This window comes from Calidris pugnax, unplaced genomic scaffold (assembly GCF_001431845.1).
Source record: "Calidris pugnax isolate Ruff unplaced genomic scaffold, ASM143184v1 scaffold8, whole genome shotgun sequence".
NCBI classification, from domain to species: Eukaryota; Metazoa; Chordata; class Aves; order Charadriiformes; family Scolopacidae; genus Calidris; species Calidris pugnax.
Window position 1 is genome coordinate 2,000,193 of NW_015090830.1, and position 21,670 is coordinate 2,021,862.

Below are 21,670 nucleotides of genomic sequence, written 5' to 3' on the forward strand. Positions count from 1 at the left end.
GCAGCTCCCAAAACCTCTCTAAGTTTCTGTGACAGTTTACTGACGAGTTTGCCAAGCCTTCAGTCACATTCTTCTGCGTTTCTGTTTCCACTTCTGCCTACCCTTGCTACCGCTGGGCTTGAAATCTTTGCCAAAGCTCCCAGGTTAGCACATTTCCCTCTTTGTACCATCCCAGTTAGAAAATGTTGTCGCATGGCAACACAATGCAAAGCATTCCCACGGTTACACAGAACAGTCTAGCTGAAGGCCATTTCAGCCACACACAGATCCATTTCTGTGGAGAAGCACAGAAAGAAAGAAAGGGAAAACATTCACAAATCCCAGAACCCCTCTTTATTTGGAAGAATGGCTTTTAAATGAAGTCAAGCGGTATCTTCTTTTATCATTCATTTATTTAGCAAAGAAAGGAATGAATTCAAATACTCCACACAATGAACACACATCTATTCCCTGATATCAAGATGCAGATTTGCTTTTGAACAATTTAGATGAATCTTTTTTCTTGCTATTGAAGTCATCTAGTACTGTGCATGGATTTGTGCAGAAGCAATATATTTTGGGCTCAATCCTGTAAACACATTAAAATAAGTAACTTGCTACATCCAGACCACTGAACTCACTGTGGTTACTTATGCGATGAGTAAAATCATACTGCAGAGCCTAGCTTTCACCAATCTAAATTTAGGCATCCAAATGGCAGTGAAAATTAGAAGTGTAACTCTCTAGGCTCATTGCAGTGTTGGTGGAGAGAGACGAGTCCTCACCAGGACGTAACTCTGCCCATCTACAGATGTTGTCCCAGTGCTGGTGGCAGCTATAATCAGAAATTGGTCAGATGCCTCAAGCAGAGCCAGACAAGCTTGGACTAAACTGTTTACAGAATTGATCTCATACAGCAAAGCCATTATGCATACAATTAACTTTAGGAATGTGCTTATGTTGCGCTGATTTTAATAAAACTGGTCCCACATTTAAAGAAGAGAATATATTTATTCCATAAATATGAGGAAAAAAATCTTGAAGCATTTATTCCCATTAACATTTTTGTTGCATCTGGGACCTCTTACTTTCTTTTCTGGTTTGAGCAGCCATATGGTCTGATGCTCTGAGAACTTTCTTCACTTAATGTAAATGCTTTGGTAGCTCTTGATTTGTACATTGACGCAGTATTTTCCCAGAGGTTACTGTGGAGTTCCCTTAGAGCTAACTAAATGCACAGTGTCCTACACCCATCCGAGACTTTAATCAGTACTGCTTAATAGCCTAGAAATCAAAGCCATTTAAGCCCCATTCTTTCTCCCACTCTCTTATGAAAATCTTAATCCTAGTCAAAAAATCCCTTGATTAGTTTTAGCCAAACCACACTGCTCCAACAGCAGGTGACTGCAAATGGCTGGAAAAGCTTCCCTGTAAAGTAACTTTAAATGACCATAAAGGTCATCAGATTCAAATCAAAGTACAAGTTAAAATTGCAAGCACAGGAGTCCATTTTCTAAGCAACTGAGGAATGTAAGCTTTGTATAAAACACAAAAATAAGCCCAAAACGTGTACTCAAGCACAATTCTACTTTGAGTTATCCAATGACAGTACATACACTGTACAGGATCCGACTGCAATCGTGCTTCCTCCTCACTGCATGTAGCAGGGCTACACAGAAACAGCTTTACTCAGAGAATTTCCATCTATCTGCTGAATGTTTGCTTTCAAAATAGAGAAACATTTTTGAATTTATGCAATCATCACAAAAGAGGTTTAGTAATATTAACTATTGGCATCAGAGGTAATACAATTATTTACTCAGAAAAGATCACTTTATCTAAGCAGAAAGATAAGAGGCATTTAGCATGGTATTTAACGGGCAAGGGAGTTGATTTTCCCCTTCCAAGAACAGAACAATGCTGTGAGAACCAAATTTTACCCTTGCGTAAATTTGAGAGCTCTATCAGCTTAAACAAGATTTGGCGGCAAATGCCCACTTTTTTTGTTAAATTTTTTGGCAAACGAAAAATAAGAGCTTACATGGGGAAATACGCTTTTCACTGAAATGCATGCAGCCTATTTTATAAAAAAAAAATGCTCAATAAAGTAAATTGAAAATGAATAGAGACTGCATTTTTGTTTGCTCTATGTATTAGGAAAGGCTGTATTAAACTACCTAGGTAGTCGCGTAGAACTCAGAAGGTGAAAATATTGATACAGGCAGTGCATCTGGGGTCCTCTAAAATTACCTAAGACACAAATATCTAATGGCTTTAAAACCTGTTGTCTCAGAATCTAGCTTGATAAGGAGATCTTGCCATCATTTTTTTCTCATTGAAGTGCTGTGGAATTTCCATGTTTACCCTACTACTTTAGATAGAGGTTTGAATATACCTCTGCCTGAGATTTAGAACAATGCAATCTAGGAAGCTAAATGACAAAAAAATTGTTTAAAAGAAACACTTTTCTGACAGGTTGGCATGGTGTTTAAATGACATCATATGGGAGTTTCTCAAAGATTTTGAACACCTGGAATACTCCTTTGGGAGATGGAAGTGTGAGCAGACTGAGCATCTGCTTAATGCACCTCTACCTATGGTCATGCAGACTTAACCTAGGGCATTATTACTGCATACATAACGCATATCTAACATATGTATCTATCCATGAAAAGAATGGAAAATAGATCACTGTAAAGATAGGCGTGCCTCAAACTACTGAAGAGTAAAAAAAGCGCTAGTTTCAGATAATTTTAATTAAAAAGGTTAAAATAAAAATACATAGTTCAAATATTTTTAAGATATTGGTCTCATAACTAATAGTCTAAATATAAAATCCATAAGCCAGACTAATGTGCTCTTAGTACAGGGACAGACAGGAACATTGTTGTGCATGTGTATATGTTCTAGTGCTGCTTTTTCTTGGCAGTAGCAGCAATATGGATTTTATTTTCTTTATCTTATTTAAACGTAAAATTTTATCTATTGGCATGAACAGAGTGATTAAGATACTGAACTGGTTATAATTTCGAGAGCTTTTTCCCCCTCTATCTGTTTCACTGAATTTTCCTGCAGAGAAAATTTCCTCTTACTCAAGGGCAATCAACTAATTTCTTCCTGAAAAACCAAATCTAATGCACAGTAAAAAAATCACAAATTATAGAGAACCAATATCACTAGACTTTCTGCAGATGAACCGCTGCAAGGGTGGGATATTTTCTTTTGACTGAGTAAGTAACAGAGAGAACTATTCAGCTGGAGAAAACAGGCGGCTGATCTGAATTATTTTCATAGATGGTAAATGTGCATTCATTTTGCTGCACAGATTTTCAAAGACCGCTTGCTTTGCATTTTTTCCTTTTACTGCAGAACAGTCACAGGAAACATAGTGCTACATTCAGATCTATCCCCCATTTATGAAATGTTGCTCATTGCGGTCATTAGATATGGTGTTTACTTTTGCTATGTAAGTCACTAGACCACCAAAGTGGTGCTCAAATGCCATCTCACACAACCAACCTTTCTTGGTACTTCTTACTTTTTTTGCACATACTTTTGAATCATTATATCTGTACACGTTATTCTCTATTTGCCTATTATAGCATAACCTAATGACCAAGTGCTCTAAACACAGAATGGAAACATTCCCACCCTGCTTATCCTTGCATACCTGCCTGATATTCTGGTGCGATGATCTTTGCATCCAGCATGCTCAAAAAAATGAAAACCCAATTCTGTAATCCTGAATATTCGCTTTTGCTTTCTTTTCACAAGCTTCTGAGAATAGCAAATGCTGCCTTACTACTAAGTACTCTGGAAAACCTGGCCCAAATCCCTGACCTTTTCTTTTTAGCTATATATCTGGAATTTTACATACAAAAATAACAATGTCATGAATGTGGCTGAAGACAGACAGAACAAAGAAAAATGGTATAAAAATCCTTTCTGTTTCCTCACCTGCCACTACAAAAGGAATTAAAACCGATAACTTAAAACTCAAACAGTATTTTATATATTTACATCAAAGAAGTCCAATAAGAGAATCACTTAAAACACCATAAGAAGGTTTCTCTAGGGGCTGACTAGCGTGGGTTGGACACAGCAGCAAGATGAGACAACGCTTTGCAAATACATCTGCGTTTTCCGAGCCAGCTTTCTTTGTCAGACATGTGCATATAAAGTAAAAGCCAGAAAGAGAAAAGCAGGTCTATGATTATGCCTACGTACCCCCGAGAGCCTGAGAAGGCACACAAAACGCGGTGCAGTCGCTTCCTTCTGTGACGGGCCTGATGGTGAGCGTTACAGCAGAGAGATGAGCATGTTCCCGTAGGCACACGCCGGGAAGGGGGAGCCTGTGGGATGCCACCACTCGTGCAAGCCCGTGTGCTCAGCAAGGCTGGGTTACTAATGACACGCAGAAAAACCCTCCGGTGTGCCTCTCCTCTCTGCCCTCCTCCCTTGGCCTCCTTCTAGGGTGTGCCCTTCCACACCTTTCCAAAAATTAAACCAAACTAGCTGAAGGCTTTAAGTGACTGGGCTTGGCTCACAATGGGAAAACATTGACCCTGTAGCTTTCTGGGTTAATTAAAGGATTGCATCCCGTAGGTACGGCCTTAGTCTCCGTACTGGACAGCTAAACTGCAGCTGAAGTGATTTACAGCCCGGGAAGATCAGCCCTACAGAGCCCAGAGCTGCCGCAGAGCATTGCTAGACCACCATGTTTCTTCTTGTCGTTGTTCCCAGCGACCTGCGAGCTCTTTTTGATGGTGTGAACTTCAGGAGACTGCATAGAGGGCTCCGTGGCTACAAAGCAGAGCTCCCCTTTTCAAACCTCATGGAAATAAAAGGCAATGCCTAAAAAGAAAATTAGATTTGTACTCCTGGCACAGCTTAAAGGGGTAATATTATTATTTTTTTTAAAGCTCAGGAATTACTTAGTCACTTGTTAGAGACCTCTGACTGGAAGGTTATGAAACTGAGTGAAGCGATGCAATCCTCACGAGTGGTCCAGTGACACCGAGGGGCTATAGCTGCACCCAACACTGAAGGCAAACCTTGCACTCTGCAAAGAAAACGTCATGTCACAAACAGGTGTTTTAGGCTTTTGGCAGCAATGGGACATCGATGGCTTTGATAGTGCTTGAAATGTCTCTGAACTTCATCTCTAAAGCCTCAATCACATGAGCAGTCAAGTAGCACAGGCCTTGGGGACTGGGAATTACAGGAGGCCAGAAAATACACAAGCCCATTAGTACTCATCGTAATTATTGAAATCTGTAAAATAGGTATTAGAATAAGTCTTTGCAGTAAGATGTGGATTGAAATACTTGTTTCTCTCCTCCAGAATCAGGTTGTTTTTGTTAAATGCCTGGGGGAAAAAGAAAAAAATAATTAGAAATTTAATTAGAAACAAAAATGTAGAAATTAAAAACTGGGTTATCCAGGTAGGATTTAAGGAAATTCCTCATTTACAAAAAGTTTTGCAGCTGTATGAATAAATTGTGTAATCTGAAGATACCAAGCTAGCTGTTTTCAGAATGCTCATCCTTCCTTAATTCAGAGGGTCTGAAAAGATGAGCTATTCTAAGAGGTCATAAAAAGAGAATAGCTGTTTGGGAGCAATGATCATATGATACAGATATCATTCCAGACTCTTAGCTAGCGGGAATCTGTACTGCTCATTTACAGAATATTTTGAGTATGAACACTATCTGAGAGTCTAACCCAAAATATATTCACCAGATACATCTCCTGTATACACATAGTGCAGGAAGATTAACAGTGCCCTTGACACCGTATCATTGGAGCCAAAGGATTATCTTCACTATATGTCATGATGATTGTTTATGGTTCTATTTACTTCTTGAACAAGCTACGAGGGAACACAATTAGGAAAAAAATCCCACAACCCAAAACTTAAGTGGTCTGTTTTTTTCCAGGAAAGGCAACTGCTGTATAATTTATACACACATACAAAATCTATCTTCCTGTGTAATAGGGTTTGACAAAGGAAAGGATCTGTATTTACAATGCTTCAAGTGAAATCTATATTTGTCATTAACAATCAGCATAATTTGAGTCCAAATGCCACTGCAGAAAACTAGCAAGTAGAATTCTTTCAAAACAGCAGAACTGTTGTCTAGGATCATATACGTTGTGCATTATAGAGCTCCCAACCCACTTCTCACCTTGATGGCTTCTACAGAATCATATTTGTCCAGTTTGTTGATATGGTTGGTAATGCTGGTATTTAGAGGAGCTGGTGACACGGGGTGGATGACAGTTGCATCATGAGACTGTTGTTGATATCGTTGGCAGTAAGTGTAAACAAGCAGGGTAAGAAGGCAACCAAGTATCGAGCTACTAAATCCCACTGCGATCATGTGAAACATGTTGAACTCTGCAGAGTGGAGAGAAGACAATCTAATTTTTAAAGAGGTGGCAACAAAAGCTTAAGTTTGGGGAAAACTGGAGACAAGTGCTTGATTCAAAGAAGGGAAATTTCATGTGGTTCCCAGAAACATCTCAATTGCAATGGTTATCCCTACGCTAGCAAATGCATTGCATTTCCCTGAAGGGATCATAACAAGAATCTTAAATACCCATACATCTCCGTAAGTATTAAGACTGAGATTCTTGAAAGGTGCTTAAAAAAGTTCAGAACCCAAATAACAGATGAGTGAATTGCATTCTGTATGTTTGAATAGTTCAGCAAAGTTTTTCTTCAGACTGTTATATATAAATTATGTATATAATGTACATACATAGCTTTTTTCCAGTGAAATAAAATATCCTCTCCTCTGCTGTTCTTCTAGTTCTTTCTTTTACACATAGTGACTTGTGGCAGAACTAACAAATTCCTGATATCTTTGACTCTCAGTCCTGCTTTCTCTAACATGTTTTCTGTATCCCCTTTATTAGGTGCATGTCCCAGAAGTGGCGGCACGCATTTTTTCCATTCCCTGCTTTGATTCTTGCTGGGTCTCACTGCATCTTTGATATATGGCCAATTTTTTTTTCTTTCTCCAACCATCCAAATTTTTTCTGTATTTTAGGGGGGGGGGGGGGATTGGGAGAGTGCATGTCCCAGAAGTGGCGGCACGCATTTTTTCCATTCCCTGCTTTGATTCTTGCTGGGTCTCACTGCATCTTTGATATATGGCCAATTTTTTTTTCTTTCTCCAACCATCCAAATTTTTTCTGTATTTTAGGGGGGGGGGTGGGATTGGGAGAGTGGGGTGAGGAAGAAACGGTAGTGTTTTAGGTGAAAATGGGAATGGGAGAGAGAGACAGAGACTCCTTAAAGGTCAGTGTGCTTTTAAACACAGCAGCCAGAGAGTGCAAAGTCAACAGCTCAGACCCCAGCCCTCTCCTGTCTGCTCTGCCCTTCAAAGACACTATGGGATCAGATGATGGGACACCTTTACCACCTACACAAGGATTAAAACTGAGGGGAAGCTCATTGCTACATGAAACTGTAGAAAGGAATCCAAAGCACAATCATCCTCTGATGTTACTGAAAAGAGGTATCAGGTCAGATGTGGCACCACTACAGTTAGCTCGAAATAAACAAATTACACAAAGTTGTTTCAAACTTAAGCTGTGCTTTTTGATTAGGAAAGAAGTTTCAATGAGAAGCTCATGTTGAAAGTTTCATCTTAACATTACTGAAAATTTGTTTGCGGTTGCCTAAATGCACAAATAAAAGATTTTAAACCGAAAGACTGGCACTAGTCTGAAAAACATCTGTTAGACCCTTTTCACTGAAATACAGTAAAATGGGCCAGCACATGGTTCCTATTTTTTGCAAATACCTAAGGTAGGACCTTTACATGCCTACTGAGTATTTAGAAACACAAACTAATATTTAGCTGACTGGGTTGCCTGCCCCAGTATATAAATTACCACTGAAATATCCTACACTTTTACGAGAGTTTCCCACTGTTGCAGAACTTGGCAAAATGTTTTCAGAGTAACACCACTAATGAGAAAAAAATCAAATCACGTTATCCTGGCTCCCATAACAAGTTACCATGCACACTAGTACCCTTGCATAACCCCTGTGTTTTCATTGTCCTTTATTAGGTTAAAAACGCAGCTTATCTGTGCATGGAAGAATACTAGAACACGCCAGAGCTATTACCATGACAACACAGATTAAGCGTGATAGGTCAGCACAAAAAAATGGTATTTTTTCCTTTTTCTTCTCCTTTTTCTTCTTGACTGCTTTTTTAAAACATTTTTCTCTTTCAAGATTTGTTTTGCTATCATCAGGACTCTCTGGAATGGAACTTTTTTTTTTTTAGTTTTGTCTTTGACAACAACGCTGAAAATGAGTCCCAGATACAGTCGGAGCAACTAAATGGGTTAGCAGGCTGGCTTTCTGCTGTTCATGTAGAGTCCCAAACAGATTTATGAAATTATTACCCTGAAAAAGGTGAAGCAACTTTGCAAATTTTGACCTATTGATAACTAGTTTATAATAGGAATTTCTTTTTGAGACAAGGCTGACCGCCATACTGAAAAAGAAGAAAATACAAACATCCAGTAATGCATGTTCTTGTCTCAAAGGTCAACAATGGCAGATGGATATTTAATAGAGAAATCCAGTAGTAACTACATCTCTTTTTCTGCCCAAGTGTAAATAATGAAAATGCAGCATTTAGAAGGTACACAAAAACTAAGAGAGTGCAAAAGGTGAAACAAAAGGAAAAAATGGGGAATCAATATTTCAGCATTTAATACACATCTAGAGCTGAAAATCTTACCTCCACATCGTTTTTCTTCTATGCTGCTGGATCGTGCCACTGATATTTCTAGAAAAATAGATAAACTGCTTATGTCAAGGAGAAAAAATATCACAGAGAACTACAAGTTTGATTAACAAAGTAAGGATTTATGAATTTATTCTACTACATTCACCCCAAATCCAAAGTAAAAAAGATTTTGACTATGTGATAGAATTAACAAAAAGTTCCAATGACATCTTCAGGTTCCTTAGACTACCAAGCAAAAGCAGCAACATATTTTTAATTCTTGCCTGAAAATATCTCTGGAATTTAAAAGATGAACATGAAAAGATTCTTTGTGGAGTTTAAGCATGTTGAGAAAGTGTTGATTTTCTGAATAGTAAAATTAATGAGAGTGTAATTATCTTGTGTTCAAATGGTCTCATTACTTCTAAAAGTCACGTCTAGCACTAACATGAAAAGAAGGAATTTACAAATCTTCAAAAAAGATGACTGCTTATTTCATGGGTCTCAGTTGTAAACTAATAAAATGTAATTTCAGCCTGTATCCTTACCATTTTGACTTTGGAAGCATTCTGAATAAATACTGAATAAAAGTCTGTTGGCAATCAACTTTTCCCACTCTTTACTTCAGGACCATGGCTTCAGTGAAGGGAAGTCCTGTCTTACAAATCTCTTAAAGCTCTCTGAAAGGGTCAATGTATCATGTGGATACAGATGAGGGAACTGACACAGTCTTCCTGGATTTCACAAAAGCTTTCAAGTTCCTTGTCAGAGTTTTTCCAAGCAACAAAATAGATATGGGAGATGAGGAAAAATGGGGTAGTAGTATGTGTCCAGTTCTTAAAACGGAGGAACCGAGGCTTTTCAGCAAATAGCTAGAAAAGCAGGAGGAAAATGTGGTTTTGAAGTTTGCTGACGATACAAAGGTAAGGTAGCATGGAAAAGAGCATACTGTGTAGGCATGAACGAAGGCCGTACCAAACCAGGCAATAAAATACCAAATGAAACAGAATGTAGATCAGTGTAAAGCAATACATACAGAGGAAAGCAGTCCTAGTTTCTCATAGAAAATGATAGGCTATGACCTGACCGTTACTACTCCTGAGTGAGAAAGGGGGTTTATGGCAACCTGTTCCATGAAAATACCAGCTTAGTGTTCAGATGCAATCAAAAAGGCAAAACAAACACTACCAAGAAGGTGATAGTCAATAGGACAGGATATCAGCATTATGGCACTTTACAAATCCATGTGTCGTCCACACCATGAACACAGCATGCAGGTCTGGTTTTCCCATCTAAGGATGTCTCTAGTAGAACTAAAAAAGACCAGAGAGGCCAGAAATGATGGCCACAGGTATGCAATAGCTTCTGTATGAAGAACTAACAGAGTAGGCTCTCCACCGCCAAAAGATGATCCACATGCAGTTACTGCTAAAGGGATCACAATTTTTTACCTTTCTTCACATGCTAACTCAATACTAACTATTTTCAACTAACTATGAGAAAGTATCAGACCTGGCAGAACAGCACTCTCACAGAGTTGAAGGTTTAGAGCATACTTTGTCTGGTTGAGACTATTAATTCACAATCCAAACAAAAAGCAGAAAAAAATGTACCAGAAACCTGTAAAGATTTGCAAGGTAACGTTGACAAGGACTCACTCTGGAAACACAGCAGCAGCAATGACAAGGAGTCATTTTTGCACTCTGCCAGAATCACTCTATGTACTATGTTCTGTAGAGGAACAGAGCTAACGTAAGCAGGAGGAGAAGAAGACAACATGATGGGGACACGCCAGCAACACTAGCTGAGGAAAAGTGGGAGGTGAATTAGAAAGAGAAAGAGAGGTTGAGAAAGGAGGGACAGAGGGAGAAAACTCTGAGTCACAGGACCTGGAGGAGTGAAAGCGAGCTAAGCGATCCCAAGAAGCAAGTTAGTTTCCCTAAGGTGAGTGTAATGGGCATGACCTTATCTGCTGTGACATGGGTAGTTTGCAGAGGAGTGGCAAACCAACCAGAAGGACAAGAGAAGAAGTGGCTCATTTCAGCTTCTGAAAAAGCCTACTTTCCAAAACAAGATGTAGAGCTTATATTGGATTAAGCAGGGGATTCACAGAATGTGAATATTAATAGAGCTGCTTCAAAAGCCTGAGAAAAAGGGAAAAATACAATGTGGGAGTTTATGCTTTCACACTGACATTTTTCTCATTGGTTTTGGAGGAAAAAATAGTATTTGGGAGTTTCAGCATTGTGCACCATCCATAAAAACAGTATTTTAGACGTGTTGATTTCTTTGTTATATTGTACTATATTGTACCGCATAGTCACAAAAAAAAGGTTGCTGCACTGAGTAAACGTAATTACATTTCAAATGATACATTAAAATGTAAATTTCTCTGCTTGTGAATAGACTGCTGGCTTTTTTTTAATGTACACAGGCAGAAAGAAGATGCTTAGTAGCAATGCAATGTGGCCACCCATACTGATGTGTTGATTTAATTTTTTTTTTTTGACAAATACTATAGAATAATACATGACATGACTATCCATCAGGTACTTAGCGGTGTTGGGGGAGATAAGGACCTGAGTTAACAGTATTTACCTTTCTAAGCAGTTACTAACTTAAGGGACTCTGTGAAATGATTTCCAGATTATCTATCACAGCACCCACTTCTGTGTATCAAAATCATAAAACCTAGAGGAATGTTTCTTTAATAACCCCAAAGTCTCAAACCCACTTAAAGTAAAAAGGAAACTATTTCTCCTAGCTGTTTACAGCCATCCATGTACTCGGCTACCAAGTAGGATGGGAGGGATCTGCAGAATGCTGTGACAGTGACTGACCAAAGTCCCAGGTGGTGACATCAAGGACAGCTCCACAGCACTTGATGCCATGAGGCAGATTTTCATGAAGACACCAGATCTGGCAACATTTTCTCTACATAGTAGACCAACATGCTTTGGCTGCCAGAAGGCAGGTTCTGTTCCAGCTCTTCTCTCTGCACAGTTCAGTGTGGGACCATACTACGCCTCACTCCTGAAACACTGAGAGATTTTCACTTGGAGGAAGAGGCTGATCTCACCTGGTATAAAGTTGGAGTCCAAAGCACAGGCTCGGCTCTCCGTAGTGTTGCCCGTGCACTGGCTGCCCACGGGAAACAAAATGGCACACTGACGAGTGCGGAACTGGAGGCCAGATGAGTCACAGTCAGACCACTCGGACCACTCCGACCAGCTGTCTGCAAGGGGCAGAGAGGAACACACACGCAGGTGCTGCAATTAACTGCTTTTGGTACACTGAGTGAGAGAGCAATAACCTCTATTTCTCAATTACAACAGAAGGTCTCATCCCCAGCTACCAGCAACTGGTAGAGGACAGCTCTGTCCTTACAATAAAAGAAAGGCAGTTTGGCTTTGGCAAAAGTCTCTGAAATGAAGAGCGTGATGCTAAATTTGTCACAGACGTATTATGGCTTTGGCTTCTGCCACAGCCTTTGTGTGTGGAAGTGGGAAGCCGGAGGGATTCTGCAGAGGTGACTGAAGAGTGATTGCCGTAAAGTTAATTCCAGTCTAGGTCGTTAGGGTGGACAACGACACTGTCTTTTATTTATGTACCTGACAAGTAGCAACAAGAGCTATCAGAGAATGTATTCTAGGTCTGAAACAGGATATTTATTTAACCACAAAACCAGTAGTATCTTGCAGGTTTTTTTTTTTAAGCTTTTGTTATTTCAGGTCCATGTGTTTGCTGTAGATAGAGGATCTCATTAAGTATTCTCACCTTCCCTTCCTCATTCAGTTCATTATCAGCTTCTATTGTTTCTCTATATTTCCTCCTCTGACTATGAAGTTTTGATTAAGACATTTTTATTTCATGCCTGTGTGATCTCAGAATACTTTCCTTAAATGAAGTGAATTGATCTCATTCCCATGAGGTACTGTGAGTTTACCGAGTTCAGCTTTCTTACAGTTCAAGCACAAATCTTGCCTTCGTAGTAGTATTCCGAGTCTGGCATGTGTAGTATAAGACAGCTCAGTTAAACATTTTTCTTTCTCTGTTGGCTTTCTCACTCTTTAAGTGCACACTTGCATAGTTTCAGCAACCCTCCATATCCTTGAAAAACCTTTAGTATCAGGATTACAGAAATTTTAGTTTTCTGCTAGTTTTGTTTGGCCAAAAAAAGGAATACTATTTCAAATGCCAAGAAATTTTTACTCCTCTCACAACTTCAGAAACGTTATAAATAATTTCCATTTTTACATATGCATTTTTGTGTTGGTTGGTTGTTCTTAAGATTCCAAGTGTCACTACCTTTCCCTTCCTATATTAAACATGTCACTCAAGCAGCAAATCTCACCAATGGTACTTCCAGATCAGCCCAAGCAGGAACCACTGGCCACATGATCCTCACCACAAGAAAAAGTCTCTGCAGGGATGCAAGGGGTCTGTTCAAACTTGGCATGTGTAGCACTGCAGTTATTTTTGTCCCATACCAATGTGAAATAACAGCAGTAAAAAAGTTTTGAAATCTACACCATAAACATGAGGCAAGGGCCATTCTCACAGGTATTTAGTTGATAATGTGTTGTTTCAAAATCCTATTGAAAATTTTCAGTGAGATTGAAATATTAATAAAACATCATAGAATGTGAGAAATACACTTCACCCTCTGAAATTTGATTGCTTTATAAAAGTATTCCCTTTCTAGAACCAAAGTGAACCCAATCTCCATCTCCACTCCCCATCTACTCCAAAATTTGGGTAACAAGATATTATTTATAAACATTTGCAAACAGTCATTTCTAGAAAAATGGTGGTAGAAAATAAATGTACAACAAGAGAAATAGCCACAACACTAGCACAATGGATGTGCCAGTTCTGACCTTTTAAAGATGCCTTAAGGATCCCAAGGCAGCTATGTAACTTCTACGTACAAATATACACTATTTGTCTTGAAAAATCAAATCATCTATTGATTTCTATGTTTGGGGTTTTTTTGAACACAATATAGGGTGTTCCATCTGCTTTAATTTTGACAAAGTAGGTACTTTAATTCTGCTGCAAGACATGCAGTGCTTAGAAAAGGAAATTAACTTAAATTGTAGTTCAGAACTGGTAATAGAATTCATAAATTCAAACTGTGCCTTCGCATGCACAGCCTCATTATATGAGCAGAAAACATGAAGTCTAGGAGCTCTCAGTGAAGCAATACAATGTGGCATCAGAGCTGCTTATTTCCTTTTGCTGCTGCCCGTAATCCACTAATCAGAAAAAAAACCAAACAAAAAACAAATTTTCCTACTGGCTTTTCTTTAATAATTTTATCTGGTTTTGTGTAGTTTTACTCACTACTTCTCACTTAAATTTTACCAAAAAAGTTAGTTTCCTTTAATATGGGTCAAAAAGCAGAGTCAAAGTTACAGCAAAAGTCATGATCCATAATGTCATACAACAAACGGGAGTGATGACACATTTTATTTACTAAGTACCCCATAGTAATTTAAAAAGATAAAGTCCCTGCTCCTTAATATCCAAAGTTGAAGGTATTTTACAAAGAGAATCAAGGTTTGCTCTTTGTTTTATATGAAAACAGGGCAAGCATTATCTGCTTGAAGGACCCTGTGATAACACATTGTTGAATATTAACCTCAGCAATTCGCTTGCTGTGAATGTTCAGTGTTATAACAAATGCACTTCTTTGTGGTGTTATTAAAATTCTCCCAGGCAGTCTGCATGATCTACTTCATATATTATACACCTTAAGTTTATCCAGGCCCAGACCCTGGTAACTTAAATTTTAATTTTCAAGGGGTAGGGTGGAGGTGGTGTCCTGTAGGCTATATTCTGCTATTACTTGATTTACTGTGATTGTAGCAGCTAAGAGCTGATTGTGCACTTAATAAGGGAGATAAATGATTTGCTCCTAAATAATAGATCAAGGAGTATGATGTTGCTTAACTGTGAATGCCTTATTCTGTGGCACACAAACAACAAAGCCACATGGGCTGATTTGCCATACCTGGACACGGCTGTGTGTTGCAGAGTGCTTCTTCAGTGTGCAGTCCAAGGCAAATATCTCCTCCATATGCTGGTGCTGGGTTTGTGCAGGAACGGGTTCTCATGTAATGCCCTCCTCCGCAAGTTGCTGAGCACTTTGACCAAGATGACCAACACGACCAGCCTCCATCCACTGAAAAGACACAAAAAGACATTGTTCCAAGTTAATGTGCGGTATGATATAATCCAACCCATTTTCTCATAGTCTGTGGATCTAATTTATGGCCTACTGAAATTATTGGACATTTTTAGGTTCATTGAACATAGGTCCACAAATTTAATCTTACCGCAATGCAATAATTGTGTATTTTAAAATGGTATATTAGGAAGTCTAACAAAGTGAATTATCCATGCAAGAAACTTTCAGTGGGGACAATAAAACCTTTAAGGCCAAAACTCTTTTCTCGCTTTTGAGGAAATAAAATACCAAACCTTGTCTAGCAGAAGTATTACAAGCTCAAAGTAAATTTTTTTATTCATAAATTAAAACTTAGCCCAATAATATCAACAGTGGGACCCAGGAACGCAAATTTTGTTTTGCAAGTCAGGTGAGATCGCCTTAACTCTACAACCCATTTCAACTGATCTTACACAATTATAGGGTTTGATAGGCCAATATAATGTTACGATCTTAATGTAGCTCTAGCATAGATGCCAACAGTAGAATAATGGCAGTCGTTAAAAAAAGCAACAAACGAATGACAAAAAGGAGTTGCGACTTAAAAGTTTCAAACACAGGTTATCAAAGAGTAATTTTAGGATTTTTTCCCCATTAGTATTTACTGATTCAAGTATGTCAGACTTTCACAACGTTGCTTGGAAATGTAGGCTGGATTTCATGGGAGCCCCAATTCTCAATCAGTTTTTGACACATGGCCACTAGAAAGGCTTCTAATGAAAGTTTGCCTCATTGCCTTCACTGGACTGGCTCCTTTGCAGCCTCTGTTCTTAAAACTGCTCCAGGATGTATTTCTGGCATTTATAGCCATATTGCAGCCCATCTGCCAAAGGCTTCCTATCTGCAGCCACATGACAAAGTCAGATTTACTTCTCCCAGGGACAGCATTCCCTCTGTAAAGAATCTCAGTATTTTGTTTGTTTCTCTTTCAATTTTTTTTTTTTTGGAGGGGGAGCAATAAAAACCTAAACTTTCAAGATATTCATCTCCTACTAAAAACTGATTTCTTTTTAAACCGTTATTTAAAGTGTTGTCACTTGCTTTTTTAATACTTAAGTAAGAAAATGGTTTACCATGTCTGCAATTGATTAAAAGGAATAACGTGTAATTCAACCAACACATAGAGATGGGAATCTAAGTAAAATAAAGGCAATGTGTCAGTAAAGATTTCTTTTACAACAGAACAATAAACAGAGCAGAAGTTTTGTCTTTTTTTTTTTCTCCCATCACTCACAGCAGCAGTGGGCATTTTACCACACAATACAGAAACTCATTATTGCCTACCTTTAAAAATACGTGGCAAGTACTCATTTTCAGTACACAATTTTTACTATGCATTCATGTAAGACACTCCTTGTAAGACTTTACTTCATGGTTTTTTGAAATGATTATCACTGAAGTCTCCAAAACATTCACCCAGCATTTCAAAATGGCTCCTTTTGAATCCTTCTGTTCAATTAATCAAACAAACAGCCTTTCAAGGGATAAACCATGGAAATGCTATTCCATAATTACCTCTTACCAAAAAAAGGAGGTTCCAAATCTGAAAAATTTAACTTGCAATGAAAATATCTGTGCACTATTTGCATTTAAATTCTCTTTTAGATGGAGATGTAGAACATATAACAATACTTGTGTTGGTAGTATTGTATATCACAAACACACTTGGTCAGTGAAGTACAATGATTTCTATGCAAAGGCTGCAACAGTGAGAAAATGAGCTAGGAGAATGTGCTTATTTTTATATTAAAACTTATACTCGCATTTTTAAATGTAATTTCAGATATAGCTTACCCTCAGGTTCTCAACTGCTAATAAACAGGCAATTCGCTAGTGCATACCTAAGGCTATTAACGAATCTTGTAAGCGAAGTTGTTGAATATATAAAATATTATTCTCAGTATTGTTTGCAACATTATCCTATAAATCAAGAAAGCATGAGTTGACACTTCCTTGCTAAGAACAATAGTTGTAAAAAACTTTTGCAAGTAATGTATCTGGCCTCTGAATAGCTTGGTTGGACAGACAGGATTTGGAATCTGGTACTATATTCCAAGTATGTCATTTAAACAAATTATTTCCATTATTAAGGAATTCAATGATTGCTACATTTTTTCCAGGATATATTTATCAGCCAAATCACCTACCTATACAGATGTATGAGAGAGTTTTATACGACCTATTATAAATAAATACTGCATCTCTGTAGAGTGCTTGACTTGTTCTCTTATTCGTATAGTCACTGGAAAACAAATATGTCTTTTTGCCAGAGATAACTCTGTTAATGTAGTATTATGCAAGCTCATATCTATGAAAGCCACAGGCTATTTGTCTTCAGTGCAGGTGAAATATACTGTGCAATTTTATAACAATTTCAAGACATGGAATCTTTTATTCAGAACTTGCCTCTTTATTTTTTTTTTTTAAATTATGTCAAATAGAAGCAGGAGCTGTTAGCTAAGATATTAATTTCATGTGATATTAAGGCTTTACCTTTCCAGATACTCCATTTTTTTTCCCTTTTTTTTATTTAATTTACAATGATCCTTGACTGGCTCAAGCGAATAATCAGAGACATTCCTGCTGCAGTGTATGAAACAGAATGACAGCCTGAGATTGCCTAGACAGAAGATAAATTGTCTGCAAACATTACCTGTGGCTTGTTCGCTGTAATGGAGACAGTGACCCCCAACACTTTGTATTGTTTTTCAGTGGACCAGAGTGAGAATTACAAATGTGAATGCATTTGAAACTGCCAGCTGGCCTACATCTATCTACAAGAACACAGAGACCGATGTGGCATCCAGGAACGTCCCTGTGTTCCACAACGGCAGTGATCATGGCTGTATTATAAGACTTTGGAAGTAAAGGGAGAAGTGGGTCCAGGGAAGATGGGAATGGACAGACATAATATAATAGACACAAATAGATTTGATCATGGTTGAGCTGGACAGCGTAATTATAACTGTTTTTCTTAGCGACTACTTACTGACAGTCTGCCACCCTAAATCTCTAGACCTTTCAAGGACTATCATAACTACCTCTTTTATTTATCCCCAGAACTTTTCCTTCTCAGCAACACAGGATGATAAAGCATCATCATGGTTAAATAAGATCAAAGGAGTGGGTATTTACTGCTTGAGTTTTTACGAGACCTAAATAGAGCTCTGTGGTTTCTTTCATCTTTCTTAAAGTTGCTTAGCAACGCAGCACCATCTGTTTTGTTGGGTTTTTTTCTTTTTTCCTTTTGTCATGGAGTCCTTAATGTTATTTCTGATTCTTATAGGAAAAAAACATACACAGGTGCAAGGAAAGTTCCAGTTACTACAGTTTCTTTACATAACAGTTTTGTAGAGCTGTTGGACAAAATAAAGTCATTAGAGCAGTTCCACAATGAAAGACAGAAAGAGTCTTTACGTTTTCTGACAATTACTGAGGTTGGTCCCTTTTGGAAGAAGGCACCCTTCAGCTAGCAGGGTGCTCAGAACAGTGCTCTTTACTTTATAGTAAAGCGAACAACGTTTTGCCTACTGGCTGTTGCTGTGATTAATAAATATTTCTTCACTATAATGAAAAAAAAAAACCATAGAGAAGAGGATGTACTAGGGAGAAACAGTGTACAGAAATGGGATCTCCTGGGGACATGATAAAAGATCCACACTGCTGGAGAATTTCCAAGACACAATTAAGTAAACTGGATACCCTGCTATGCGCTTTGGGTTTTACAAGAAAGTGGAAGGAAGCATGGGCATACACACTGTCTTCACCTGCTTTCATGAGAACACAGATAGGATTGCAGGCTCTTTCATATACTGTCTGGTCTCATTTCAAATTTAGAATAAATAAATAAATAAATAAATATTTGGGGTTTTTTGGTGTATGCCTTTAGGTTTATAACTTTTCATCTTCATTTTTTTGAAAGTGTAGCAAAAAAGAATAAAAAATTTTGAGAGGCCAGTCTTTTCTATATGCATGAAGGGGTATAAAAGGAGGGGCAGTAGTCCTTTCCACCCACCAAAATGCAGATGTTGTGCTTCCCAGTGGTTGAGTAATTGTTAAATCCAAGGTGACTGTCTGTTTAGCAGCTACAGACCCAAGAGAGTACTGCTCCTTCCAGACACCTGGGGATCACCCCATTCCACATCACCCTAGCCTACTGCTTTTTCCTAGTCCTGTGGGATGTTCCCACATGTTTCAGTGTGTGAAAGAGCAATTTTTACATCATAGTTTGCAGACAGTCTTTTTTCCGTGATGCTACAGATACTTTTCATTCATAAATGCAGTACTGGATGAGACTAACAGTCAACATAGTGCAGTGCAGAAACACAGAAGGCAAACAAATGCTTCTATGGAAAGTACAACAACAAAATCTAAGGAACAACCCGGGTCTAAGACTGTAACTAAGACTCTTCTTGTTATAAAAACAACAGTTGCTTCCAAAGGGCAGTTCAGCCCTCTCCTCTCTGGCTATAGAAGCAGCCTAGAGAGATCTATACATGTGGAGAGATGGGCTTCAGCAGCCTGAGACAAGCTTTCTTGGATCAGAGTGACTTTTTTGCACTGATTTATGAAGCTGCTGCAGGATAAATTTTGTCCATTCCTTTAAATATATTCCTGTTTCCTTGTTTCCAAGTATGACTACAAGGAAAAAACTATGGGAGAAAAAAACAAACCAAAAAACAACTATGCTTTTACGCATAAATAACTTATATAGTCTTTCAGGGAGTTTTGTGTATCTCAGACTCTTTATTGTTATCATTGTTATTTAGTGATATATTAATTTATTCAGTTCTCAGCCAAAATGTCACAACTAAACCAAACTAAAACTACTATAACAAAAATTTGAAACTGGTAAAATCTCAAAACATTGTCATGAAGTTTCAGAATTTCAAATTTAAGAGAAGGCAACTGTCCTTTCCCACTGATCCACTGCTATGCTCTGAGGAGAAGAGGGGAACAGGTACTCCTGTAGCTCATGCTACTCAATGGCATTCATGTAGCTATTCTTTAAACTCCTAATTAAGGTACATCAGCTAAGCATCCCTATGTGCAAAAGAATAAAAGAGAAGTCAACAAGAAACAAACCAAAACAAAAATGAAGAAAAAGCTGGCTTTTTCTAGAATAATAACGGAAGATGAGTAATATTGTGAACTAGGACAGAATTCCTTATGTTTCGTTATTATTATTTCCAGGAAAACAAATCTTTAATTAGTAAATTCCTGTAATTTTTGTAAATTTGCAAAATTTATTGTCCAGACCATGCTTCCTTTCATCTTCTATTTCTCTTCATAATGTAAGTATCTCACAACCCTCCAAGGATAACAAAACCCTGGTATTTCTTGTTATAGATTCCTTTCTTTTCATATTGACTACATATCAGTAACTCAAAGAAAACAGAAACGTCAGTGAGTATTCACAGATCCTTTCCATAGTTATTGAGGCTGTTCAGTGCTTGCCAGCTCAACTCTATTCACCACATCTCTGGGCCGTGAAAAAGGAGCTGAGGCACAGGGCCAAAGCAAAATTTGCTAGTGCAAGACAATAGTGCAAATTCTCCTGCCCCACAAAGTGGTTTGGCCAGATAGAAACTGAGTACTGGGAACAGGCCTTCCCCTACACTGACTCCCAAACTATTTCTGCAGATTATTTGGGAGAGTGTTAGTCAAAGGCAAACTTGTACGAGGGATCATTCTAGAACTTGTACAATACAGAGAAATCATATTCCCTGGGTACATTTTCTGGCAATTTTCTGTCACTGTTCAATTTACTATTATATATTCAGCTTTCAGATACTATGAACAAAAAGTAATCGGCACAGTAACTGCTACCAATCCACACATCAGTGGACCAGTTACTTTGCAACAGGCTGCGGGAAAAACTTCACTGCTTCTCTCTCCCCTGCAGGCTCAAGAAAGATTTAATAGTAGCTGGTGAAGGCAGGTACTAGATAGCTTCAGTAATTTTTTGAAGGCACCCTGTAGCACATTTAATCATACATTACTAGCTATTAATATATTAATAAGTATATTTAAAATTATGCTATAAGACACTTAATGAGACAAGAAAGCTTTGTACACTCGTTGACTGCTCCATGAGCTTTTTCATTGGGTCAGTCCTTCAGAACACTTGGTGTCTTCCAGGATGACACTGAGCCCAGATTAATCAATTTAGAAGCCTAAAGTCCTATTGACTTTCAGTATGAATTAAGCACTGCTTAGTATGTTTCTCCATCATTGATCTTTTTCAGCAGTTTACAGCATAAGGGTTTGATCCTGTCTGCAATAAGCAGAACAGGGGGCAAAGCAGAACCTGAGCCTGCACTAGCAGGAAGGCTTCTTTATAGCAGCCATCTCGCCCCTTTCTACTAACCAGAATATTTCTGAAAGGCTAATGACTGGACTGGACTATACCAAAGTGGTTCTGTACCAGCAGGGAGCAGGTGAAGCTACCCTTACCCCAAGGGAGCTCAGATAAATCTTAGAAAGCATCAAATTTCTTATTTGTTTCATTTTTATTTCTAGTATATGGCCATTACTTTCAGGTCGGGGTCAGAACAAAATCTCACATTCCTTAACCTTTCTGTCTGCACCTCACTTACTTACAAGGGCAAGAATGAACTATGTGGAGTCCCTATTTTTCTCCTTGATGCTCACACTGGCAAGAAGTTTGACATGTTTACTCCTACTCAGTCCCTGAAACTCT

At 38.3% G+C, this 21,670-nt stretch overlaps 1 protein-coding gene across 1 annotated transcript in view; it reads right to left on the reverse strand.

Moving 5' to 3' along the window:
- Positions 1-374: 374 nt before the first annotated feature.
- SEMA5A (sema domain, seven thrombospondin repeats (type 1 and type 1-like), transmembrane domain (TM) and short cytoplasmic domain, (semaphorin) 5A) overlaps positions 375-21,670 on the reverse strand; it is a 220,831-nt gene continuing 199,535 nt past the window's right edge. Inside the window, exons 17-21 of the mRNA XM_014940999.1 lie at positions 14,752-14,922; positions 11,815-11,970; positions 8,748-8,795; positions 6,168-6,379; positions 375-5,347 (exon numbers count right to left, since the gene is read on the reverse strand). Of these exons, the coding sequence (XP_014796485.1) occupies positions 5,228-5,347; positions 6,168-6,379; positions 8,748-8,795; positions 11,815-11,970; positions 14,752-14,922 (707 nt within the window). The 3' untranslated portion in view covers positions 375-5,227. The remainder of the gene's footprint in view (positions 5,348-6,167; positions 6,380-8,747; positions 8,796-11,814; positions 11,971-14,751; positions 14,923-21,670) is intronic.